Genomic DNA, 26,128 nt, shown 5'->3' on the forward strand with positions numbered 1-26,128 from the left:
CTTGTTCATGGAACATCGCAGATCCTTCTCGAGCCGTGACATGGCAACGACTCTAGGTACCCTGATGTACTTTGAGACTTTTGAAAAGTATTTCGAGCTTGCACCTTCCGTAGTACATTCCGCTTCCCTTCACGTGTAACAAGATGAGCCGGTTAAGCGGGCAAGTGCAACGGTCTCAACTGAGACACTCGTGACTTTGAGCGATACACCGCAGGTGAACTGACGTATCTATACCCAGACAGTATGGTGAACCAGCCTCTCTTTCTTCCTCGGCACCGATGTCTCGGATATCCCATTCCTCGACCGAGAATCTGCGAGTGTCATGGCGAAGGGGTCGGTTTCGCAGATAGGTACTCTTGTTCCTATGAGGGTTAGGGTTTTATCCGCAGGGAAGGATTGTGTCCTCGGTATCTGAAGTAATGACAAGGCTACCAGTGCAGTCAGTAGAATTCCATCAATCACCGACATATTCTTTTCCTTGTAGTTGGACAATCTGGTAAATGCGGAAGTCTCTCGTTGGATTGCCCGGAAGCATTGGTGGCTCCTCCGTTGATGCAAGATTCTTGACCAAAGACATTGCATACTTATCACTCGTTGTGGTAGTGTAACCTCAGCTACTGTTATTTACATTCCTGACGCCGTGTGTCTGGGGATGTCTCGGTATACCTAGACCTGCTGCATGCTTGTTGTGTGTAAAATTCTCCGTTTAGGCTAGGTGAGCCCGCTTCCAATTTGTCGACAATTCCATTGCACGCCAAAGATTCTAGTAAACAAATGAATTGTAGGTGAAATCTGTTGTCCGTCAAGCGTTCGCAGGTGCTATTACAGCAACCGAATGATTCTTTCATCCAGTCAGAAGCTGATATGTCACAAAGCAAGGGTGACCCGAATTGCATCGCATGTCGAGTAATGCACTCCGCATGTTCCCACCAGGTTCACCCTGGCGGCCGTTGCGAGAAGACGATCAACGATCGGACATGGCGGATTAATCTATGCTAGGGCTATGAGGTGCACGAAGGCAATTTTAGACGAGGCCATGACGACCTCAGCGTTTGCGATGGTTGGTGTAGCAAAGTCTGCAAGGTGTGAACATGTGCACACCATCGGCGGCCCCGAGAATTCCCAGAACATAATGCTGTGCATCATGACGGCTTGAGTGGAAAGTGAAGGAAGAAGAACAGAGCATGTCGGAATCGATGGGCCCAGGATTTTGGTGACAGTTGATGCACTAGGGCGGTAGCATGAAGAAGCGATAGACAGTGCGGTCAACGTTGTAATTCTCATGGTACCGCGGGTGAGTGTGGGAGTAAAGGTGAAAGAAACCATGAGAAAAAAGAAGCGAGAAAAGGTAGGATCGTCATCTGAGAAGAAGGGAAATGATGGGGAGGACCATCCCGGAATAAATACGGTTTCGGAAGCCACTGCACTTCCCTTGGCCGTGCCGCGTTGTGGAGTTACACCCCTGGGTCCCGTAACGTCCACCCGGCAGGACTTTGGAAACTGAACCGAATGCTTACGGCGATAAGAGCAACGACTTCCGGTCAGCAAACGGGGCCGAGGATCGGCTTTCTGCAAATTTCGTTGCAGCTGCGCTCCACGATAGCGCGATGACATCTTTCACCCACCTTCGAGATTACACTCCTATCTCGTCCATTGCTCCCGTCGAGGTCTTGATGGAAGGTGGCGCGAACACCTGGCGGGACGCGTCGAGGTCCATCGCTTCCTTCATTTCTGGGGACGGGAACGGAAGAACGTCGCTTCTTGAAGTCACGTTTGACATTGGTGGTCAACGCTACGGTTTCTGACTGGACTGAGCACTCTAATGGCAGGGTTATCTTCGGCAGAGAAGGTGCAGACGAACAGCTCGCCCTGAACAGGAAAGTGCAAATCCCACCATCGTCAATTACGCCATGGTAGAGGTATGTTTCCGCTGGCTAAAACCGTTCGATCTCGGAAAGATGGAAGGAAGCGATCGCTGCATATTCCAGCAAGAGACACTCGAAGAATGCCAGTGGCCGGCTGCTGTCAAGCGAGGTACTAAGTAGTATCGTTTTGATTGACCGCCAACTCAAGCAGAGTTTTGTCGAATTGTTTCCTCTAAGCGTTCTGCGCACCTTCCTCAACGAAAAGTATCCGACAACCTGGAGGTTCCGCTCTGGCTCTCTCGATCGGTTATTTTGGAGAAAACGACGGAGGACAGGCAAGCTGGGTGCCGGTATTCGTCCATTTCTTTCCTTTGAGCGACAAGATGACCAACAGTTTTATTCACCAACAGCTCGGGATATGCAAGGTAATTGGGCTAGCTCGAGAATATGTTGACAGCTAACCTGGCAATTGGTCTGTGTTCTCCCTTCTCCTAGACGTCGAGGCTTTCAGGTGCCTCGTCGAGCCCAACAGCCACAAGGTTTTAACGCCAATCGACTCGAATCTGAAAGAGGGGTCCAATCGAGGTTGATGTCTTGGAACTGACTCTGCGTGCGAATCTGAGAGCGTCCATGAACGGCTTATGGTCTCGAGCCATGCAAGAGTAGTGTCAAGGTACAATCGTCGAGAAGGTGGAGTATGTCGATGGTGATGATTTGTCGAAAATCCGATCCAGTTGCTGACTTGCTCTTCTTGGTTGCAGTTCGAGTCCTCAGCTTGGCCATGCTCTCATAGCTTCGTGTCCGGCCATCGTCGATAGGCTTCCGAAAGGAAAACGGGTGTTTTGTTAACGAATTCGTGGACGAATATCGAAGAGTAGCCTCGACGTTTATACCTTCCCTATTCCCTGCCTCTCGAGACCCAAACACACACCGAAAATTGGACCGCATGTGACGTCAAAAGCGTTCTTTCATCCCCGACGTTGCACTCGGCTGTTGCAGTAGTTGTGGGCTTGGAGGAGATCGACGCCGAAGCTGAGCCGGCTGTCCATGATTGGCCGATCAAGCCGTGTGTCAGGGACTGCCATCTCCTCCCATTAAAACACATTCAGCCTCCACAGTCAACAGGACGGATGGTGCCGACCCGCCCTTGCAACGCATCGACCTCTCTCGCCCATGCTAGGAGCCTACCTAGGGAATCTTCCCCCATAGAATCGAAAAGAGCCAGCCATCCGTCTTCCAGGGATGAGTTTCGGTAGCTGATTGAGTCTTTTTTTACGGATTGCTGCTGTTGTTGGAGGGGGTTGTTTCGCGATAAACGATCTCTTTCGAACGGCAAATTGTCAAAGATCTGAAGCCTCGAGCCAGCTTCACACCTTTTGTAGTCAGGTTAAAGCCATGGATATCATGTACTTTTACCAAAGACTTTCAGCCGTAATTCCCTTCTGGAAGATCTGCCTCCCTTCTCTGGAACCACCCGCATCTAATGTCCCCCTCTTCAGCCTTACAGTGATCGCCATTCTCCTCGTTCCGGTACGTTGGGAATCCACCACCAGTTTCCGCACAGCTTCTTCCATCCATCCACATGCACCGGTCCACCACGACGTACAGTTCCCCGTTTACTTACCAGCAGCATTCGTCCTTTTCCAGACCATCTACCAGGGTTCTCACTTGCCCTTCCCGGTCCCTGGTACACCCGCTTCACCGACTGGGCCCTTATCTACGAGTAGGCCGGCGGCCAGCGCTCTTTCTACGTCCATGAGTTCCATAAAAAGTACGGCCCTGTTGTGCGCATTACCCCTGAAGTAAACATTTGCAACGTGGCTGCCAAGCAATTCATCCACACGCCCAAGGTGTAAGTTCATCGAGTCGTCGTGGTACCATGAAGGTTTCTCCTTCCCAAGATCGTCTCCTTCAACAAAAGCAACGTATCCCCACGCCCATCGAAGGTTTTAACAATGCCGCCGTTACCGTTGGCAACAACCTGCGTTTGTACCTATGCCGAACAGTCGCCTCAGCGCTACCACAAGCGCGTTGAGGCCCCCCTCCCCCAACCCCGTCATTATCAGCGGGACCCTTCTTCGTCTGTGGAGCGCGGCGCCCGCTGAGGGTGTCAACCTTTCCGATCATCATCTTCCCCCGGGATCACCACTGTGTGTATATAGACTTACAGCTTGTTGTACCGCGACAAATAGCTTATCCAGCTGGGATCCCGGAAAGATGGGAGGGAGAAAGGAAACGTGTGACCCAATCAGATGAAGAATGTCTGTCTTCTTTTGTTGCTTTTGGTGATGGCGCCAAACGTGAGTGAGTAAACACCAAGAAAAGACCCCTTGATGTTCAGTTTGCGCTGGACTGAGGTGTCTCAAACTAGTATAGTAGCCTGGTGGTGGTATATGTGATATCCTGCATCTCGGTCTCGGCCTTCACCTTGTCCGCGTGGAACTTTACTTTGCCTCGCTCTTGACCGCCTTTCGTGACGCCGATATAGGTAGAGCCCCCTCATCTGGTTCTTGCTGTCCCCTAAGGACAGGGCAAGGGATACCGCATTGGGCCTTAGACTCGTCAAATGGCGAGAGTGAGAAGAGGCGTCTGTTGAAATGTACCTATCTTGTACTATGATGAATGACTGGTTGACGTCTGGGTAAGAAGCAAAAACTGGTGTTGTTGGAGTCAGTGTCTGCTGGGGTTTCTGATCTCGTTGGTTGATGTGTGGTGTATGACTGACTCCCCTTGTTGACGCGGCAATCTGGGCGTCTTTGATTTCCTTTTTTTTTTTTTTTTTTTTTTTTTTTTTTTTTTTTTTTTTTTTTTTTTTTTCCCTGCTGGTTGAAGGATGGTAAAATGCCTATGGATGGCGTCAAAAGGCAAAAAAAGTAAAAAAAAGAAAATTGGTTGGGGGTATAAGACATTCCATCGTCGCACTATCACGTGTATGTCTCTCTCCCATCACGGGCTACGGTACATACCTAGGAAGTTGTCAGACCACCAACCGCCGAAGTTCCAGCCATCCAATTAGAACCATCACCTCAAACTTCCATGCCGAAGTAAGCAAACTTAGTGAGCTGTTTGACCTCACGAGAACCAGGTGACCGAATTGTTATGCTTTTTTCTCTCTGATACCTGCATGGTGACCGCCTCCTCTGGCCCCAACTAACTTGTAGAATCCAGTCCGTTGCGCTGAGAAGCAATGTCGAGAGTTACAGGACCTATCCGCCGGATTTAAGAGGTGACTGGTGAGACTGGGTTACATAACGAGTGCTGATGGAGGCTATTTTAGGAACTGGTAGCTGCTCGCTAGTAAGTACCCCACATTACAACCCTACCTTGACGTTGTACTTGCCCATAATCCTCAATTGAGAAACGTCCAAGATACAGTTTCCAACATCCAGATGCTCGGAACTCTGCTTGTAGTTTTCACACTGCGGAAGACGGAACCGCGGGTCGCATTGTGCGGATTGGATGTCAGCGCAAGGTACTGTACGCTCAGCTCAGCTAGCTACTTAGCTAACCGTAAGCAAACGTGTGATGTGTGCTGTATGAAGGTACAGGAAAATGCAGACGAAAGGAAGGGTTTGTCTTTGACAGATATGCACATGCTAATCTGGTTTGAGGGGGTACCTGGGCCAGTCAGTAAGGTATGGCTACTCAGGTGCCGAGTGTGCTGCCCTCCGGATTCATAAGCCCACGTTATGTGTGTTGTGGTGGTTTACAACATGTAGACAACGTCCGCTGCCTACCTGACAGCTCAGAGAAACCTTGGATTTCTTATGTCTGTCTCACAGATGTCGTCACCTCTTCAAAAGCTTCAGTTAACTGTGTATCTTGGCCCGGCATGAAACCACTTGGTCAAGTGGAAGATCCTGCCCTCTTCCCATATTCGCGCCCTGGTCCTTCTCTACGCAAGTGGCCGCCTCAGCCATTGCCGGGTCGATCTTTGTCGCGACAGCAAAACAAGGCGAGAGAGAGGTGATCGGCGCCGAGCGCAAGTTCGTACGCACCTCGCCCAAAAGACAAAATCGAAACCTTCACGACGGCCCTGGCAAGACGTAAGCGGAAACAGGAGCAGGAGAGCTAGAGAAAAAGAAACACCACGGCTTATGGCCCGTCGCAACAGCACGCCTCGCCTGAATAATTCTCTAGCGTATACGGCGTCTTTCAGCGCGTCGAATCTGAAACAGCGCATGGGTTTGTCGGCTCCGCAAAATGCGCCTGCGTGAATCGGTCGTAATGTTGAAGCTCCTCTAATTGCTGATCTTTTGGCGGACTTATTTTCCGACTTTCGCAGATGGCTTCGAATGAATGGTGACCAGCGGCTGCGTATTCCATCTCGAGCATTCCCAATGTCCCCGGTGAATGGATGGCGGTCGATATCACCATCACGTCACCCACGCACTTATGCTGTCGTGTATGTGGTGCCTACTCCAGAGTCACGCCGACACGCCATGCTTGACTTGGAGAAGCACAATCGTTAACGCCCAACGAGAATAGACAATGTCCATCCACGCTACGCTTGGAGCGACTCTGTATCGGGCGGCTGACGCGCGTATCGTCGAGGACTATTACATTGGGGCTGGGGCCATCAACATGGCGAGTACGATAACTCGAATTTCTTTTCTCGGCCGTCGATGTAGAATGTGTAGGTGGAAAGGGAGTCGTGGAATGGTGGAAGACGAGTTGGGGTGGTACAGAGACGGCACGTGTTTGGGTGGTCTGAGGGTGGTATGTACGAAGCAACGACCTAGGCCGATCACACTGTCGACTTCATCCGAAAATTGGAAATAGTCGCTCTGATCACGGACTGGAGCTCCAGCTCAGACAGATAACCACGAGAGCTGACGTGTATGCAGTGTATCAGACTGTCAGGCACCGCCTCGTGGTGGGCGGAACTGCGGGGATCATGCGAAACCAGGTTTCTAAAGTCGGACACGAGGATCGTTTGGGAAGTAAGAGTGGATCGGTCTCGAACGGGCAATTGCTTGATTTGTCACTGTCCGTGCTGCTGAACTGTGTGTGATTGTGTAGTCGCTCGCTTTTGGTGGTGGTGTTTCGTCTTGAGTCGAAAGGCCCAGATTGGTCCAAGACAACTGGAAGCATGACAGGACTACAGTGATGAGGTTGGTTAGTGCGCCAAATAAGATACAGGAACGGCACGTTCACTGCCGCCGCTTTAGTGTAGGCGCGGCATCACCTAGGGCAGCCAGGCCGCCCGGCAGGAACCCACTGCTGCCGCAGCGGCCCGGACAACCAATGTCCAGCATTTTCCTTGCCCCCAAAAAATAACAGGGCTGTTCCTGAAAAGGGGGCTCTTGTTCATCACCGGGCGTCCGAGGGTTTCTTTCCTCCCTCCAAACGTTCCTCCCACTCCCCTCCCGCCGCGATGGTGGTTTGATGTCTGCAGGTACAATCGGATCGAAGCAATTGGCTGAAAGGACCAAAGGGGTACAGGTACCAGGCGACCACTGCCAGTGAAGAGCCGCATTCCCCTCTCTCAGCCCGCGGCGTGACAAGCTTCATCACGGCATCCCAAAGTCGGACCGCAATGGCGCAACCCTCGAAACGAGACCGGCCAATTTTAGACAAGCTGCTAGTTTTTTTTCACCAAGTGCAAGGCTCTCTCTCCTTCTTTTCCCCTTGTCCCCCACAGGTTGGGTAATTTGACCCCATTTTGGGCTGCCATTCGCAATGCCCAAAGTGCATTTCCACACAATCCTGGATGGCTTTTTTGGGGGGTTCTCTTCACATTTGGAGCCTGGGTCAGGTGTCGACAAGTACATATCGATCCTCATGACTCGTTTATGGACCGGCATCGATCGATCGAAAACCGGAAACTCCTACACTACAGTGCTCACAAACAGCAGATGGGACTCCCGCGTCCCTGGAAAAAGAACAAGGGACTCTTTGAAATGATCATCAACGCGCAGCGGTATTTACCGATATAGCAGATATGAATACTCGGGGCGTTACAATCTCTCGCTATGTCGCCCATCGGTATCTCTCTTGGCTACTCAGCCATAGTCGGGTCTCATGATGGGTGATGGTCGACAAGATCTTCTCGCAGCTTTCATGGAGCCGCTAACACCATCCTGGTGAGGCCGGGTGCTGGAGCTGTTAACGAGTTCCCCTTTTCGCCGTGTCAGTTTCTGGCCGTGGTCCGTGGCACACCCACCTGGCGGGGCCACTTCGGACAAGGGCGATAAAGGCGGTGGGTTCCTTGGTGGAGACAATGCAAAACCTCATGGAAGGACCAGGATTCAAATGACGTGTGTCGTCGCTTTTCACCATTTCGACTGGTCAGGAACGTCGCGACAACCACAATCTGGGAGCAAACCTGGGAGCCAAACCTGGAAAGCGGAACTTGCGAAACTCGACGAGTCCCACTGAAGTGGCGGAAATGTGGTATGTACTGTACATTCATCCATCCACCATGCCAACGCTCGAGTCCCTTCTTGCACTGCAACTGTGAAGAGAAAAAAAAACTCTGACAATGGCGGCATCCCATGTTAGGACGGCATGGCAGTACCGTTGCCGCGCCGCTTGCAACCAGCTGCCCGCCCGCAACCGGCCTGCACAAAGCGACGGGCTTGACACCCACAGGCCTGCAGTACTGTAGCCAAAGAAGTCGTCATCGAGAGCCGCGGCCAGCCAATTCCACTTCTTCTTGTTCGTACCCTGACCACATACTTCAGGGGCAACTGGGCAATTTGCGTCGACTGTTCTAGCCGCCCGCGAGCACCTTGTCCAGAGCAACGCTGAGATCACCATAAGATGCCGATCAAAAGTGGAAGGACGCGCTCAGAGCGCTCAATCGACGCACGGGGGGATACGAGTCCAGGTGATATCACAACCACAACACGTGCCCTGGTCCTTCTCATCGGAAATTTTCAGCGAAGCAAAGCCTCACACGGGTCGAATATAGTGTCCTGTCGTCGGAGGGTTTGAGACTTTGAAACAAGAGGGACAGTACCCTTCTGGCCAAAAGACAGGGCAAGACAAAACAAGGAAAGACATCCATGCTTTGACAGGACGCCTTGAATCTTCGAGGTGCATCTCCACTGGACTAGCCCGCCCTTGCGGATGCCTTGTTTGGGACAACCGATCGTCGCTTCGGCCGCCTCCACCAGCCCGCCGCCCGGGGGGCCGGGGCCTTAACACCACGACCACCATCGACGCTAACACCAACAATTTGTGTGTCCTCGGTCTGAGACGGTACCTGGCCCCAGGTGCCCTGCTGCCAACACTGCTCGCCGTCCAATCATCAATGGCGCTGACAAGGACACGGAAATCAGATGGGAACAATGCAAGTACAGGTACCTACTTGTCTGGCAGCACATGTGGCATGATAGCTCGTTGCTACCGGCTGGACGCAGTCGAGCGGGCGAGGGCGTGGGCGAGCCGCTGTATACCTTATCATCGGTTTTTCTTTTTCTTTTTTTTTCGCCCATGGTTCTTGCCCAGCATGTGTCATATCTGCCTCCATCGTTCATGAACATCCATTCCACTCACTCTCCTGCTGATCCAGTCCCTATTCTCTTCTTTGTTTGTGTACTCGCTTAATTCCGGTGCTAGTGTACATACCACCACAACCTGTACATACCTCTACCACAGCCTCTACACCACTGTCCAAGGCCGGAACCTTGCCTTCTCAACTCCTTTATCTCCATCCCTGTTGTTGATCAACGTCTGTTGACGGTCGACCCCCACGACGCAGCCAACTCCCAGTCACATCACGGGCAGTACAGAGACACCTCTCCTTCCGAGATTATCATTCACCTTATTTCTCCTTCTTCCTCAGTTCCACGTTCCTCGAATCTCTCCATCGACGATCCGAAACCAGTCTGGAGCCTCGCCATTATTAGCACCAGAGCTCCAAGACATCTCAACCAACTCTGACATCATCAACCTTGGGATACTTGTGGGAAGGGCAAAGTAGCCCTCTGGCCCGTGAGAGGGCGTTGCTGTAGCCATGGTTTCTGCGCAGGATCAGGGTGATATCGGCGGGGCCAGCAACAGCCGGAGTGGAAGTGATAGTGAGACAACCCTTCAGGGAGGAATTGGGGTTGAATCATCTGGGAGTGGAAACGGGGAGGGCAGCAGTAGCACCAGCCAGAATGCCAGCGCCAACATCAGCGCAACTGCGACACCTCTACCGGAGCAACCGCTACTTGCGCCACAGATCCCCCACCTTCAGCTTCCAAAGGGAAAAGAGAAGAAGCGAGTTGGCTTCCTTAGCGATAGACCACCAGGACAGGCCGGTGGCCCACCAGCCCCCCAGGTAGTCGTCACTCCGGATGGACAGGAGCATGCTGCACAGGATTACTTCTCCTCGCCCATCCACGACTACGACTTTGCCACGACCCCTCCGCACCACACCTTCGGCCCTCCAGCAAAGCGCGACTCCTTTAATAAAGATGAGGTTACGGCTGCCCTAGCCGAGATCTTGAGGCCCGAGCTTAACAACCAGGCCGGTTCCGCCCATCCCGTTCGGCCACGTCCTGTTCTTCGAAAAAACACGACAACTGTTCCCGATCCTCAACCCGATATGCTCAAGCCTCCCCATCGATCCGAGGTGGAAGCACGTAACCGCGCCGACAAGCTTGCCCACGCCGTCGGCACTTCATCAGTCGGTGCGTCTCGAAGAAACTCGTTTGCTGGCAATGATAGCGACTCTGGAGACGAAACTACCCTCAACGGAAACGTATCGCCGATTGGCATCTCTATCAGTCGCGACTTTGAGGCGCAGGATCAAGACGACTCCCACAGCCTCCGCGCTCGCAGGAAATCACAGCAAGTTGCCAATGATCTGGTCCGGAAGCATACACGCCGCATCAGCGCTTTCAACGCTCTCAGCCGCCCACAAACCGCCCAGAGCACGCACGTGTCTGGAACTGCAACGCCAATCCCTCACGACCTGGACTATGTACCTCGCCCAGACAAGTATAGGGGTGGTATTCTGGGGAACTTGCTCAAGTTATACAACGCAGAAGAGACTGCAGGAGCAGGAACGTCTGGTGGCTCCAGTACCATGACCACCCCAAGTCAGACACCGAACAGAACGCCAACAACGACTCCTCCTACCTCGAGGCCCAGTACTCCCAAGACGGACAAGGATCGGGGAAGAAGCCGCGGGTTTCGATCATCGTCCACATCGAGGCTCATGGAATCGTCCTTCATGTTTGCTGTCCCCGGTGCCGGAAAAGAGGTAGCCGAAGCTGCGGAAAAGGTTAAGCAGGAAAAGGACAAGACCAAAAGACGGTCGAGATCGAGACTCAGAGCCGACAAGCAAAAGCTGGAGGAGTTTCGCATCACCAAACACATTGCAGAGATTATCAGCCGCCATCGGTACCTCTTGAAGCTGTGCAACGCGTTGATGATGTATGGTGCACCCACACATCGCTTGGAAGCCTACATGAGAATGTCCGCCCGCGTCCTTGGCATCGAAGGCCAATTCATGTACCTGCCGGGAACCATGATCATTTCATTCGACGACAGCAACACTCACACTACCGAGATGAAAATTGTGCGCAGTAATGCTGGCGTCGACCTCGGCAAATTACGCGACGTTCACGAAGTCTACAAACAGGTCGTACATGATCTCATCAGCGTCGATGAGGCTACAACGCGATTGAACGACATTACGAATCGGAAGAACAAGTATCCAACTTGGTTGCGTGTTCTGCTCTTTGGTGTGGCTTCCGCGACGGTGGCCCCTTTTGGTTTTGAGGGTCGGTACATCGACATGCCTATCGCCTTCATTCTCGGATGCATGGTTGGCATCTTGCAGCTTTATATTGCGCCTGCGAACGAGCTGTACGCAAACGTTTTTGAAATCACGGCTGCTCTCCTCACCTCCTTCTTCGCGCGTGTTTTCGGATCGCTCCAAAATGGAGACCTGTTTTGCTTCTCCTCACTTGCACAGTCTTCCATTGCTCTGATTCTTCCGGGTTACATGGTTCTTTGTGCAAGCTTGGAGCTACAAAGCCATTCCATGATATCCGGTTCAGTCCGCATGGTTTACGCACTCATCTATTCGCTGTTCCTTGGCTATGGCATCACTATCGGATCCGTTATTTACGGATACATGGACCATAATGCAGTTAGCACCGTCCATTGCAAGATTGGTACTGAGTGGTACAGCAAACGGCCAGACCAGAACTATTACATTTTGTTTGTGTTGCCTTTTACGTTGTGTCTATGTGCCATCAATCAGGCCAAGTTCAAGCAGCTTCCAGGTACGCATCATCTTATCACCCCTCGTCTCCATGATAATATCACTAACGACTTTCCACAGTCATGGTTATCATCTCCCTGGCAGGCTACTGCGTGAACAGCTTTTCATCTAGGTACTTTTCAGGAAACACGACCCTTTCCAACTCATTAGGTGCTCTCTGCATTGGAGTCCTGGCAAACCTGTATTCACGGGTGGGCCGTGTGGTACAAAACAAGTTCCTCGATTGCTGGGAAAAGATCTTTGAGCCGCGCATCGCTCGTCTCAAGGGAAAGCACAGGCGTTTATATTCCACGGAAGGAGGATCCAACAGCTCCTTCCGAAAGGACCAAGACCCTGAATTGGGCCTACCGGCAGAAAAATCCGCCGCAGCCCCTCACAAACACACTCGCCGGATTGGATACGGACTTGCCGCTGCCGCCATGTTACCCGCCATCTTTGTACAGGTCCCCTCGGGCCTGGCCGTCAGCGGCTCGCTCCTCAGTGGCGTGGCGAGCGCCGACCAGATCACTCGCAACGAGACGCTCTCCGCCGATGGACAGACGTTCACCCGGGGCGCGCAAACGGCAGACCTGAACAGCACGGCTTTCAACGTCTTATTCAGCGTCATTCAGGTCGCTATCAGCATCTCGGTTGGGCTATCCCTGAGTGCTCTGATTGTTTATCCATTTGGAAAGAGGCGGAGCGGTCTCTTCAGTTTCTAAAGTTTAACCTTTTAACATTACAAGCACATAAAGTTGGAGTTGTGCGAGAGGAGAAGGAAAGAGAATTTCCCCATAGCAAACATCATGGATGGAAAATGACTGGAGGCATAAAGATATGCTCATGATCTATTAGCAAAAAGCGGTGGTGTTGAGTGCGGTTTTTTTGGATTTGCTTTTTTTTTCTTTGATTTTCTTTTTTCTTTGTTTTTTCCCTCTGGATATCGGGTCTGACTTTTTCTTTCTGGGAATGATTATGAATGATGGCGTTCTGGGCTTGGATAAAGATATCAACTCACACCGGCAGAGGTACAGAAATAGATGACAGAGGGTTACAGAGCGGAAGGTACAGGTACCAACATTTTAAAGTTTATACTACAACATTATTGAGAGTTAACAAGGAGAATAAGCAATGGGGTTACCCTGATAAATATTCATCCATGCGAAACGTCATGACTGGTGAGAATGCTTTTCCTCTCCCCCTGGAAAATACGAGAAATACTTTTCAAGAATGATAACTTCACCTCACCATGTCGACTTCTATTCTCCCCCAGCACCAGAGGGGGAAACGCCCGGAGTTATAGGTACTTTGGTGCAATCTTGCCCCCTTATATGACTGGCAATATCAAATCCCTCCTGGTCCGGGCGTCCACCGGTCCCCTCCGGGATTCACGCCGCGCAAGCCCCACATTTCCCGGCTTACAAGCCCACTATAAATGCCCCAATGAGTTCTGGCTCACCGCCTCTCCCGTCGGTGGGAGGCGTCATTGGCCTTGGGGTTTCCCCACCTTCCACAAACAGCCATGAGCACGAGACTGGATCTTCAGCTCCCAGTTAACCTATTCTGGTGTAATGTAGGTTACGTACCAACCGGTTGAAGTTACATCAAGGGACCGAACCAAACCCCGAAGATGGCAATTTATATCCACTTTTGAGCAGAGCCCGGGGACTTCGGTACATCCGAGGCGACACTGGATCTCGACCGAATCACGGTGATTGAACCTAGGTATCCTCGATATATACCTACAGTGGTCCTCATCAGGTCCTTGTGAGATGCCAGATGCGTTCGATTGCAATCGCAGTCTTGCGCGCCAGGCAAGTCAAGACACTTCGAGGCCCGTATGCAATCTGTTCAAAGGTTTCCTGTTTGACTCTTCGTGTGATAACCGTGTGGTGGCTTGTAAGTCAGATTGCTAAACAGAAACAGAGATGCCAAAAGCAGGTAGAACACCGTCCGTCATCAATCGAAAAAGTTTCCCCGTCTTACTACCCCCGAGTTTTTCTTTTCTTTTCCTCCCATCGTGCACGTGCCGCAGTAAAGACTGCATATTCGCAAAGCTGGAATAGGTATGTAAGATGTTCGTTACGTACGAACTTTAGTTCACAAATACCTACCCACAATCGGCAGTGGTGTGATGAGTGATGACCACTCTTGAGCTCCTACTACGTAACTGCCGGAAGCCGGAACCCAGAACATAAAAAGCACCCCACGGAACGGGAACACCAAACCAATCACTACGGGCCGTGATGGGGCGGCGAGCGCCCAAAACGGCAATTGTCTCGTATTTGACAGGTGCGCCTCCTCAGCGCAGGATTTTGTTGCCCAGTCTTCTTCCAACAGGAGATCATCACGGGGACACTACAATCCTAACCCAGTCCAAGAAGGATCCGAGACCATAATCAGTTGTGGTCTTACATCATCGCGTTGTGACTGAAAAGCCATGGCTGCTTATACGAGAATATCGAGAGACGCCTCTTTCATGAAAACTTGCTATCGATTTTTATATCTTTTTTAAGAGGAGGAGCGCGGAGATCTATGACAAACATGAACACCGAGGCGGCACACACGTGCACATATACTTTGTGAAAATCTGAGGGGTTGAGGCGGTTTGCTATTGTAGCTGACCGATCACCCAGTTGATCACGAAGTTGCTTATGTCGATAATGGCGGTTGAGCTCTACGGCTCCCGCCCGGAACTAGAGCTATTTTGCATCATTCAGGACATGGTCACACATGGAGGATGTATAGGGGGAGGAGGGAGGAAGGAAAGGAAGTATAAAGGTCCTGGGGTTTCCAGACGGAGAAGAGCGATTGATCTAGCATCCTCATCTCAAAGATCATTCAAGATCAAAGAACACCTTCTTCAACATAGTAAGATACCATACTACCGGTCTGCAAAACGACAAACCTCTCTCTCTCACAGCAAAAATGAAGTTCCTCCTCCTCCTCCCAGCTCTTCTCGGCCTTGCCGTCGCCCACCCAGCAGCTCCCGAGCTTGACCGTCGCGCCGATCCCCAGATTGCCCACTTCTATTTCCAAGCCGCCGCTACCGGCTACAACCTGACTGTTCCCGCCGACGGGAACTGGTATCCTACTAGTATGTTACCTATCCTCGCCAACTACCTACTCAAGCGTGCGCAGAGGTAGGTATATGTCCAGACTGACCAAACATTTACCTACCTACCTAGACAACGGTCTGAACATCAACATCATCACCGCCCTCGACTTCACCGTCAACCAGTGCGAGTTCGCCACGCACCAGCAGGTCGCTTTCAACTACCAGCTGAGCGGTGACTCGTTCCCCAAGGAGCAGTTTGCTGTTGGTCCGCCGCAGCCGATTGACTCGGTCAGGTGCCACGGTTATTGTTTGGGGATTTATGGTATGTTCTCTTTTTTCCCTTCCCGTCTTTTTCATATATGTGAAGATCTTCTTTTGTTCTCGTTTTGTGTGGTGCACGATCCAAAGTGAGCAAGTGAGGAGTGTGTTGAATATACTGTATGTGAGTAAAATGATGGCTGACAATGGCTGACAATGTGTGTGTGTGTGTGTGTGTCAACAGAGGACTGTGTCAAGAACGGACAGTACGTCGGCACCTGCTGCAACGGCTTCTGCGCGGCCAACAAGTGCCGCCCGTATGTCTATCCTCAGGATATCTCGGAGTAAGTGAAGCAGATGGGAGTGAGATGAAAGGAAAGATGGAAGGAAGGATGGAAGGAAGGGTGAAGAAAGGATAACAGGATTATTGGATGAATGATGGGTACTATTCTACGCACAATTCTGGGATGGAAGGATTTGCGGGTAATGATGGAAGGGAACGACGAATGACTGAACGAATGGCGACTTTGGGATGAAATCTTGTATTTAGTCTGAACCCTCTTTGTTCCATATTCTAATCTTTACAGTTCTATGACATCTTCATGGGTTCAGATGGACGGAAGCATGAGGGTAAGGAGGGTTTTAAACGCATAATTCCGTGCCTGTGAGCTTTGTTTGCTTGTATGTGTAATTCAGACAAGCTGATCGGGACTTCTTTGTGAGTATTTGGTATTCTGAGAAAAAGTGAAGAAGGCAGACCCGAAGGAATCTCAAGTGCCAGTCGTCCGATTTCAACCATATCTCACAGTCCCAGCGCCCTCCTTGAACCAGTCTTCCGCTGCCATCTCCTCCGCAGAAGCATAGTTGATGATCGTGCTCTTAGTCGTAGTATATGCATGGTACGCATCGATCCCGTTTTCGCTTCCCACACCACTTGAGCTTTTGGCTCCTCCCCAAGGACTGCTGGGATCGTTGCGATGGTGAGTGTTGACCCAGACAATACCTGCGTCGATCTGCTCAGACACGCGGAAAGCTTGCGCCAGATCGCGCGTCCATATCGCTGCTCCAAGTCCAAACTCACTGTCATTGGCGAGCTCAATGGCTTCCTGTTCAGTGCTGAATCCGACCACCACAACAACCGGGCCAAATGCCTCCTCGCGCCAGATCCTTGCGTTGAGAATGCTCCTGTCTGTTGGCTTATTATATGCAAGTATGGTAGGTGGGAAGTAGTAGCCCTTGGAGAAGTCTGTATCGTCGAGTTCACTTCGCCCCTCCAGTCTGTTCCCGCCTGCTTGTACAATTCGCTCGTGGTATAGGCACGCCTCATCCACTAGCTCCTCGACATTCTTCAGCTGCCGCTCTGAGATAAGTGGACCCATCATACACTCGGGATTTTTTGGTGAGCCCATCCGCCGTTCGATGGAAGTAGCTCTGGTTGTCAATCTTTGAAGCACTTCACTGTAGATCGATTCGTGAACAATGATCCTTGTAGCGGCCACGCACGTCTGCCCACTCGCAATAAAAGCTCCAAAAGCGATGCCGTTGACAGCTGCGTCCAAGTCGGCATCCTGGAAAACCACTAGTGGCGCTTTCCCACCCAATTCGGCCGTATACTTGGCCAAATTTCTCCCCACGATCTCACCGATGGCCCGTCCCGCTGCCGTTCCGCCCGTAACATCCACCTTCTTTACAAGCGGATGTTCAACAAGCGCCTTCCCAGTAGTAGCACCGTACCCGGGCAGTACGCTCAGGACTCCGTCCGGCAGACCCGCCTCCTTCATGATCTTTCCCAGCATCAGTGATGTGATGGGTGTCAACTCGCTCGGCTTCAGTAGCACCGAGTTACCTGCCGCCAAGGCTGGAGCAAGCTTCTTGACAGCAATCAGGAGGGGATGGTTGAAGGGAGTAATTTGGACGACTACACCCAGCGGTCGACGATCGAGGAAGTTGTGTAGTTTGCCGACGGTAGGAAGCACGGAGCGTTCTTCGGTACGGAGCAAGGCGGCGTAGTACCGGAACCATTTAACAAGGGAGGGAACTTGGGCGTTCATCTCGCGGACTGCTCGACCAGTTTGCGTGACTTCGATGTCAATGAGGGCGGCAAGGTGGGTTTCGAAGAGGCTGGCGGCTCGTTCGAGGACCTCCGCGCGGACATGACGGGGAGCACGAGACCAGACGCCGGATTTGTAGGTGTCGTGGGCGAGCTCAACGGCGGAGACGACGTCCTCCTTGGATGCGGAGTGACAGCTGAATTGTCGGAAAACTGTGTAAGTTGAGATAGATATTGCATACATGAGAGGTTCTACTTACTTGGCAACGATCTCGCCTGTCGCTGGGTTCTCGACGGGGATCCTGCATCGAAATCAGTCAGTGATACGGTCTCAGGCCATCTCTTTTGAAGGCTGGAAAGCAATAACTTGCAGTTCTCCATTTCCTGCCTTTTCGAGACCCCCAATCCACAGCAAATGTTCCGTAGTCATGTTTTTAGCTCAAAGGTGTTTGACTGTTATGCGAGTCGCGATGATACAGATTCAGGGTTGTTGTATACAAACACGGTTGCCCAGGAGACGGGCAGTGGAGACAAGACCGGGGCGAACTCATGGACACTCTCAAGCTGTGCTGCAACAAGAAAATGCTCAGGTGGAAAGAAGCAAAAACCAACAAGATAGGATTATCTACTTTTTCGTCAACAAGTTCCTCGCCTACAATTATATATGAATGCTGCACCGGGGTTCCTTCCTCGGTCAAGAGGCAGAGGCGGGGGCGGGGGCCGGCAGCCCATGTAGAGGTAGTGTATGTAGTATGTATGTATGGTGCCTTCCTTATCGCCAATCCGAGTGGGGCATCAGCAGCCGATGTCTCGTCATACTGCACTGAAGATGGCTGCGAGGAGATAAGAAAGGTCTTGTAGTAAACACAAAAGGCAATGACAAATAGGTATACAATCTTATGAGTTTGTACTTTGTATTTGGAGGTCAGTTTAAAGACAGTCGAAGTGTGAGAAATTGAGTTCATGATTGCAAGAAAACTCATCCGCCTTGAGATGGTGCGTGTAGATGGGAAACTGGTGTACAGTAAGTCTTTCCAATCCTATACCCATCCGGCTCCTGCTACCATTGCTCGTGGTGGTTCAGCTACACAGCCTTCGCTCTGGTTATTTGCATTCGCTAACGTTCTGAGATTTGCCCGACTGTGATGGAGTCAGCAAGAGGAGGCATCGCTCACCCAAGTCTGGGGCAACAAAACTAAAAGGAGAGGGAGGGGAGAAAAACTTGCCACAAGGGACATGTCACCCCAAAGTTCAGAAGCCATGGATCGATACAGGGTGGGTGAAAGAAGTGACCGCAAGGAAGCCTCCTCACGTTCGTGCCGCGGACAAAGTCATCGGTACAGATCGCACAAGTTTGTATCAAAGAATTGTTGTCGGCGTCTTCCGTGCAAGGCTGTTGTCCCTTGTGTTTGCCCAAGAGTGCGTGTCGTATCTGGGGGTAGAACGCGCGCCATGCCTTTCGAGATGGTTTGTCTCCCACACCAGAATCGCCGACTGCCATGTCCATGCCGCGCAACAGATTCAGTCCCCGTGGGCTTGTACTCCCGTCATGGTGAAAGTCCTGGCCCATCAAGTCTGGGTCGTACTTGACGAGCGGCAATGAGCGGAGAGCGTTGACCCCAATGCCTCCGGACCCTTTCTTCAGTCTTCGGTGTGGGTTTTCGTCTGACTCTGTCCTGTGAGAGCTTCGTCTGGTCACGAATATGGCTATTAAGATGAGGATGGAGACGATGATACACATGACAATGGATATTGTAGGCGGACTCTCGCCGGGGCGCCTAGGGTCCTCCGGGCCCGTTGGCATTCCTGGTACGGTAGGCATTGTCGCAGTTTGAGCTGATGATAGCTTAGTTCAGTTCTCAATGAAATGGACAGAACGCTGACTATGCAAGTAACAGATCCGTAAGTCGTCATATACTCATTTGATCGTGAGGTCAAAGCCCATGGGTGACATAATGACGACCAGCGGGAACGTTCAAATACTGCCGGCAAGCAAAGAGCAACAACTCGGTCTTCCTTGTATGCTATACGAGTTTCCAGCAATGCGCAAAAGCCGCCCCATAACTCAAGCCCAGATGAGATAGCATACGATCTACCGGCCACGAACCCAATAGTAGGCGGATGTTTGATCATCGCGAATTGAGTTAAAACGCGTGAGGCTGATCCAACATATTCGGAGTTACCTAAAGCTTCAGTTCAATGCTCGTACTGATGGTCCAATACCCGTATCTGCCCGAACCGGACCCTTAGGTAAGGAAGACGGATGTCTCAGACGACAGAAGGTGGTTATGAGAGGTGTTGACGTAAGGAGCGTGTCATTCGAGCATGACTCCCCGTCTGTGCCAACACACGGATAAGAAAGGACAGGGACAGAGCTGGTATGAAGCAGTTGGGGATATGTGGCGCTGAGGAGAACTCGTCCATCGACTTCAAAGCATCAGAAGCACCATGTCCTCGGGATTTGAGAGACTGTATTGACCCGAGAATATGCGCCGGCTTGTCCTCGCCCTGCTTTTCGGTGCCGTAGACGTCCTCTCTATCGATGAGCACAAGGGATGGGCTGAGGACCTTCGCGATGCTTACCCAGACATGATTGAGGTTGTCTGTGGAGTCTGGCCACATAGCTATTTCTCGGGTGCCTGCGGCGATACCGAGTAGGAGGTGAAGACAGGGAGAAAATTCGCATCGTAGGACGGAGGTGTGTCACTATTCAGATTGAGTATTGCCTGATGAATGGTCAGAAAGCCCAAGGTGCGCCCATTTCTCGGGTAATGCAGACGGCCGTGTCCGGATTATAGGCTTGAAGGTAGGTGAGCTGAAATTGTGGCAAGCGCCGGCCTGATCCCAAAGTAGAGTCGAAGTGAAAGGGAATCACTGCCGCTCTCTCTGAAGTACTTCTAAGGTGTTTTTCCGGTGACGCTGGCCGTTCTCAGCCCGGGTACGGAAGAAACACCGCATCGGCCTCGACCATGACAAGATGGATGCGGGGGTCGGACCTCAGCTGTCAGCGGGGTCATTGGGTACATAGACGGCAGCCAAGCAGCCTCAAAAGAGGGGCACCTGCCACCCTGAAAGACGCAGGCGGGGGAGCTGTAGTGTAGGTACTCCAGTGCTCAACGATATTATCCAATCACAAGCCGACTTGACCATCGAAAGGCATCGAAGGTCCAGAGCTTTCCATTCCCTTTCCACGACGACAGAAGGCCGCCCAGGCCGCTGCCGTTTCCAGTCATGTCGCGCCCTCTTTCTCCCGGTGAATAAATCTGGTGATCCTTCAGCCTGATTCCCGACGAAGCCTCTTTCCTGGGCACTGACATCCAATTCCTTGATACCCAAAAGCAAGATTCTGTAACGCACCAGTTTGCATTCCCCGTCGCATTTCTTCTATCCCGAGATACCCATATCACCTTCAGAAATCCCTAATACAAGTAACCACACACCATAATGTCGACCGCGGACGAGCTCAAGGCTCTCGGCAACAAGGCCATTGCCGAGAAGAACTTTGACGAGGCCATGTAAGCTCTACCGCCGATATCACATACATCCATGTCAGCTATCCACTGACACTAGCTGTCCCTTTACAGTGACAAGTTCACACAAGCCATTGCCCTCGACCCGAGCAACCACATCCTCTACAGTAACCGTTCCGCCGCGTACGCTTCCAAGAAGGACTGGGACAATGCTCTCAAGGATGCCGAGAAGACCACCGAGATCAAGCCTGACTGGCCCAAGGGCTGGGGCCGCAAGGGCACAGCGCTCTTCGGCAAGGGTGACCTGCTGGGCGCAAACGATGCTTACGAGCAGGGCCTCAAGATTGATCCCAACAATGCTGGCATGAAGAAGGATTTTGAGGCTGTTCAGCGCGCCATGCAGCAGGAGGCTGGCGGCGGTGACCTCAGCGGCGGTATTGGCCAGATGTTCGCCGATCCCAACCTCATCCAGAAGCTCGCTGGCAACCCCAAGACGGCTGCCTTCCTCTCCGACCCCGCCTTCATGGCCAAGCTCCAGGCTGTCAAGCAGAACCCTTCAAACGCGCAAGATCTCTTCTCCGACCCCAGGATGATCCAGGTCCTTGGTGTCCTGATGGGTGTAGACATGGAGTTGAGGGACTCGGACGTGCCCCCTGGAGCCCCCCAGGAGGACGTCAACATGACTGATGCCCCGGCCCCCAAGCAGGAGACGCCACCAAAGCCCAAGACGCCCGAGCCCGAGCCCGAGCCCGAGCTGGATGAGGAGGAGTTGGAGAAGAAGAAGGCCAAGGAGGCGGCCGACAAGGAAAAGGCCCTTGGTACCGAGTGCTACAAGAAGCGCAACTTTGACGAGGCCATCAAGCACTACCAGGCCGCTTGGGACTTGTACAAGGACATTGTCTACCTCAACAACCTCGGCGCCGCCTACTTTGAGAAGGGCGACTACCAGGCCTGCATTGACACCTGCAAGAAGGCTGCCGAGGAGGGTCGTGCTCGTTATGCCGACTTCAAGGTCATTGCCAAGTCGCTTGCGCGCATTGGTTCTGCCTACGAGAAGCTGGGTGATCTTACCAATGCGATTGAATACTACAACCAGAGTCTGCGCGAGCACCGTACCCCTGAAGTCATCAGCAAGGTGCGCGCGGCTGAGCGCAACAAGATCGAGGCTGCCCGCAAGGCCTACATTGACCCCGTCAAGGCTGAGGAGGCTCGTGAAGAGGGTAACAAGAAGTTCAAGGAGATGGACTGGCCCGGCGCCGTTGCTGCCTACTCCGAGATGATCAAGCGTGCTCCGGATGACCCCCGCGGCTACAGCAACCGTGCTGCTGCTTTCATGAAGCTCCTCGAGTTCCCCAGCGCCCTTGAGGACTGCGAGACGGCCATCAAGAAGGACCCCAAGTTCATCCGTGCTTACATCCGCAAGGCTCAGATCTACTTCGGCATGCGCGAGTACAGCAAGTGCGTTGACGCCTGCACCGAAGCCCGCAAGATCGACGCCGAGTACCACAATGGCGCCAACGCTCGTGAGATTGAGCAGCTGGAGCAGAAGGCCTTCAACGCCATGTATGCGGCTCGGGAGAACGAGACCGAGGAGCAGACAAGGGAGCGTCTGGCGCGTGATCCTGAGGTATGTCATATCGTTATACCAAATTTGCTGTTTGCAACATATACTAACCTATTCGCGTTCAGATCATGGGTATCATGTCCGATCCTGTCATGCAGGCCATCCTCCAGCAGGCTCAGTCCGACCCTGCGGCTTTGGCCGAGCACATGAGGAACCCCAACGTCAGGACCAAGATCCAGAAGCTTATCGCTGCTGGCGTTATCCGCGTTGGCCGGTAAAACAGAGAAAAAAAACATGAACGAAAGGGGATCAAAAGGGGCATTGGTTTGGCCGGGGATCATAGCATTGGCGCTTGGGAACGAAGGTCGGAATGGCGTGGGTTTCTTGAACACACATTTACTCCCATTGGAATGGGAAATCATACCATCCCTTAATGAATTGCATGAGAAATGACAATTTATCTTTATCACTTTCTTGTACAGTAAATTCGGTTCATGTCATTAGGGAGACGATTTGTCAACATTTCGTGTATAGTTTCACTAATGCACAAGGGCATGGAATCTCCTTTTGCCCGCTTACTTCTTGGAACTTTGTTGTCGCCATGTGTCCAACCACGGGATTCGACACCGTAGTAGACAGGAAACTCCGATGACCTCTTGATGTTTTTTTTCACCGCGTAGAGCGGGATGCCGAATACTAGGCAGTGTACCGACACATGGCAAAGCTTCCCCTTCAAATCGCCATGATATTGCACAACACATGTCGATATCTACTCGCCATCTTCCTGGAAGGGTACCTATGAAGAATGTATCGCTAAGAGCGCTCATCGCTAAACCTAAACAAAGTCAGCTATAATTGGCCGTGGAAAGAAAATGAAAACGAATAAACAATCTAAAGCTGGTAACGCAACGCAACGCAACGCAACGCAACGCAGGCGCTGAAGCAACGCAGTATCCGTCCTGGAGCATGGCCGCCATGCCATGCCTGTGCACTGCATGTTGTTTGTCATGCTCTCGTCAAACGACCGAGCAGCCAACGCTGCATATAAGGTACCTCTTTACCCGCCTACAAAAGCACACACAAAAAGCCAAAGCCTTTTCCCGCTGACCTCGTCCGTTCCCGACAGCGGTTCCAGTTTCAATTTTCCTCCCTCCCTTCCTTCCACCTCCTCAAATCTTCTCCTCCTCCTCCACTACCTCCTCATCATTCCCAGCACCGACACTTGTTGTCACCAAACCCCCAGGAAACAACCTTTTGACCTCCTCTCCGTCCCACCTCACAACCTTCACCCCCGGCTCCCCCACAAGCGCCTCCTTACACTTCCTCCACCCGTCCTCATCCACAGGCTTCGTCGCCTCCTCCACCACCACCGTCTCAAACCCTTCGTTATGTGCATCCATCGCCGTGCTCCACACGCAATAATCGGCCGCCAGTCCCACCACATAAACGTGCGTTACCTTGGCCTCCCTCAACATGTGTGCGAGGCCCGAATCGCTAACGCGGGGTGAGGTAAAGGGGTCGTAAAAGGCCGAGTACATTTCGACGAGGGGGTTGGTTCCCTTTTCGAGGATCCGGTCGATTTTGGAAACGTCCAGCTCGGGGATGAGGCTAGCCCCGGGGGTGCCGGCGATGCAGTGCGAGGGCCAGAGGCGGGTGGTGTAGGACTCGGAGGGGTTGTGGGGGTTGTGGACGGTGGTGGTGGACAGGAAGGGGATGGCGGCTTCTCCGGAGGAGTCAGGGCAGCAGGGGGAGGGGGAGGAGGTGGTGTGGTTGTGGTTGGAGGCGAAGGAGATGTGGTTGGGCGGGTGCCAGTCCTTTGTGGCGACGCGGAGGACGAAGAGAGGGGAGGAGAGGAGGGTGTTGATTAGGGGGGTTATGGAGCGGCCGCCGGTGACTGCCAGGGTGCCGTTCTGTTTTGCAAGACAAGTGTTAGTGTTTGAGTATGGGTGAAGGTGGGTGTGGAAACAGTGAGGGGGGGGGGACTGCTGTGATGTGATGAGTGAGATGATTTGACTTGAGATGAGAAGAGGAAAAAGATGATGCGACTGTGTATTTGTGCAAGCCACTGAGCTCATAGGGAGATTGTAAGTGGTCTGTCTGCCCGTAGAACGAGGCTTACACGGCGACGACACGAATGGTATGTTCTCGCCACTGTACGATTTCCAGTTTTCTTGAAGTAATGAAAGAGGCCAGAACAATGCGAGGATTCAGATGATAACAAGTGAGGGTAGTCAGGATGGGTGAAAAACGTCACAGGAAAAGACTAAAAGATCGATGCTGCTGCGGGTTCTGTACAGGTACGTGCAGGAAGCAGATCCGAAGCTTACCGGTGGGCAAAAGTCCTCTTGCATGTCAACCACCAGGAGAGCCGGCCTGAAATTGGGCTCCAGCTGAGCACCTTGCCCGTTTTCTAGCAGGCGTGTTTGGAACACATTGAAGATGCTTGGGGGCATCAGCCACTCGAGGAAGCCCATGATACTAGGGTGTGTTTATTCAACAGACGACCCTGCGGTTTCTTTTGAGAAGAATCAGGCGGTTGGTGATGGCCGTCGTAGGTGGATGTCGCAATCAGCGAGAGCGGCGAAAGCCAACGGGAGGCACCAACGAAAGTTCAGATAAGACGGATAAACAAGCGTCGATAAGGTCCCTGAACGCCACTGGACCCGACCTTACTCATTGGCGCACACCAGTAAGGAACGGCGCCTGTGCGCATTCATACTTGGTGGTACACAATTGAGCCTGCCGCAGGATCACAACTAATCGGCGCGAAAGGTCAAAGCACGAGGGTTAGGGTTTCAAGGGTCAACTCACTCCTACCCATGAACTTCCACTTACAACTCTTTTTCCGTCGTACCTCCGCTTTACCGTGATGGGGGTCGTTCATTCTCAACTTGGTTGCATCTGGCAAAGTATGTCGAGCTGAAGTTGAAGTGCTATGATTTTATCAATGCGGGCTCAACGCCTTTGTACGACGTGATCTGAGAACGATATCGGAGAAGGGCGGCCTTTACCTTATGTACTGTGGAAAATGCAAAGAGCGTGAAACAGAACTCCGAGTATTAACTCCGCCTATGAACGCTCCCTGTAGCTGTGAGGGGACTCTGGACTCGGTAGCATTGGGTACAAACGCAGCTCGAACGTCTGCACTTCGGCGGGGTGTTTACGTTTCAAGACCCAGATTCAATGCCTCCCAAAGTCCGGCTCGGAAACAGATGGTCATTGCGACAGCTCACCTATCATATTAAAGCCCCCCCCCAACGCCAGGGAAACCCCGAATTCCGAGAAACTGTCAAGTCCATCATCCGTACACTCTTACCACCAAACAATAGCCAAACTCCCATCAAACTGAGCGTTGACTTTGCTGGGATTCACGATCAGCTCGGGAATTGTAGACGGCCAGTTATGGAGGGGCATTTGGCGACCCGACGCTACTGTGTGTTGGTAGAGTCACGGTGGAGATGGAGGGGCAGTAAGAAATAATCAGATCATCTGATAAGCCTCATAAGCAATGACCGGTATCGATAAGCAACGATGGGTCCCGCATCAGCATTCTTGTCGCCAGGATCAACGATCTCGTCCAAAAGCCGAGAGCCTTCTGCAATGCCACGTCCAAGCGAGCTTGACGGGCGATAACGGACGATAACGGTTACAATGGT

General features: G+C 52.2%; 7 protein-coding genes across 7 annotated transcripts; 4 read left to right on the forward strand and 3 right to left on the reverse strand.

Moving 5' to 3' along the window:
• Nucleotides 1-3,027: 3,027 nt before the first annotated feature.
• On the forward strand, nt 3,028-4,121 carry B0T23DRAFT_418446 (uncharacterized protein; the record flags this gene model as incomplete). Its single annotated transcript, XM_062839680.1, has 4 exons — nt 3,028-3,395; nt 3,593-3,717; nt 3,872-4,015; nt 4,058-4,121. Exons 1-4 carry the CDS (start codon nt 3,261-3,263, stop codon nt 4,119-4,121), a joined length of 468 nt encoding a protein of 155 aa, XP_062695759.1. The 5' UTR covers nt 3,028-3,260.
• Nucleotides 4,122-9,592: 5,471 nt separating this feature from the next.
• On the forward strand, nt 9,593-12,923 carry B0T23DRAFT_85305 (uncharacterized protein). The gene is made up of 2 exons (XM_062841889.1): nt 9,593-12,094; nt 12,154-12,923. The coding sequence occupies exons 1-2, from the start codon at nt 9,829-9,831 to the stop codon at nt 12,792-12,794; spliced, it is 2,907 nt and encodes a 968-aa protein (XP_062695760.1). The 5' UTR covers nt 9,593-9,828; the 3' UTR covers nt 12,795-12,923.
• Nucleotides 12,924-14,753: 1,830 nt separating this feature from the next.
• B0T23DRAFT_85374 (uncharacterized protein) lies at nt 14,754-15,958 on the forward strand. The gene is made up of 3 exons (XM_062841890.1): nt 14,754-15,169; nt 15,261-15,452; nt 15,633-15,958. Exons 1-3 carry the CDS (start codon nt 15,001-15,003, stop codon nt 15,734-15,736), a joined length of 465 nt encoding a protein of 154 aa, XP_062695761.1. The 5' UTR covers nt 14,754-15,000; the 3' UTR covers nt 15,737-15,958.
• Nucleotides 15,917-18,326, reverse strand: B0T23DRAFT_410863 (aldehyde dehydrogenase domain-containing protein). The gene is made up of 3 exons (XM_062839418.1): nt 17,810-18,326; nt 17,699-17,740; nt 15,917-17,635 (listed from the first exon to the last, which is right to left on the reverse strand). Exons 1-3 carry the CDS (start codon nt 17,866-17,868, stop codon nt 16,180-16,182), a joined length of 1,557 nt encoding a protein of 518 aa, XP_062695762.1. The 5' UTR covers nt 17,869-18,326; the 3' UTR covers nt 15,917-16,179.
• Nucleotides 18,327-18,388: 62 nt separating this feature from the next.
• Nucleotides 18,389-19,585, reverse strand: B0T23DRAFT_85431 (uncharacterized protein). Its single transcript, XM_062841891.1, has 2 exons — nt 18,665-19,585; nt 18,389-18,578 (listed from the first exon to the last, which is right to left on the reverse strand). The coding sequence occupies exons 1-2, from the start codon at nt 19,258-19,260 to the stop codon at nt 18,479-18,481; spliced, it is 696 nt and encodes a 231-aa protein (XP_062695763.1). The 5' UTR covers nt 19,261-19,585; the 3' UTR covers nt 18,389-18,478.
• Nucleotides 19,586-20,526: 941 nt separating this feature from the next.
• On the forward strand, nt 20,527-23,045 carry B0T23DRAFT_410865 (uncharacterized protein). The gene is made up of 3 exons (XM_062839419.1): nt 20,527-20,953; nt 21,023-22,535; nt 22,598-23,045. The coding sequence occupies exons 1-3, from the start codon at nt 20,883-20,885 to the stop codon at nt 22,748-22,750; spliced, it is 1,737 nt and encodes a 578-aa protein (XP_062695764.1). The 5' UTR covers nt 20,527-20,882; the 3' UTR covers nt 22,751-23,045.
• A 596-nt stretch (nt 23,046-23,641) lies between these two features.
• B0T23DRAFT_426608 (Isochorismatase hydrolase) lies at nt 23,642-24,946 on the reverse strand (the record flags this gene model as incomplete). Its single annotated transcript, XM_062840002.1, has 2 exons — nt 23,642-24,382; nt 24,800-24,946. The coding sequence occupies 2 exons, from the start codon at nt 24,944-24,946 to the stop codon at nt 23,642-23,644; spliced, it is 888 nt and encodes a 295-aa protein (XP_062695765.1).
• Between the last annotated feature and the right edge of the window lie 1,182 nt (nt 24,947-26,128).

The sequence above is a fragment of the Neurospora hispaniola genome (assembly GCF_033458365.1).
Source record: "Neurospora hispaniola strain FGSC 10403 chromosome Unknown B0T23scaffold_2, whole genome shotgun sequence".
NCBI classification, from domain to species: domain Eukaryota; kingdom Fungi; phylum Ascomycota; class Sordariomycetes; order Sordariales; family Sordariaceae; genus Neurospora; species Neurospora hispaniola.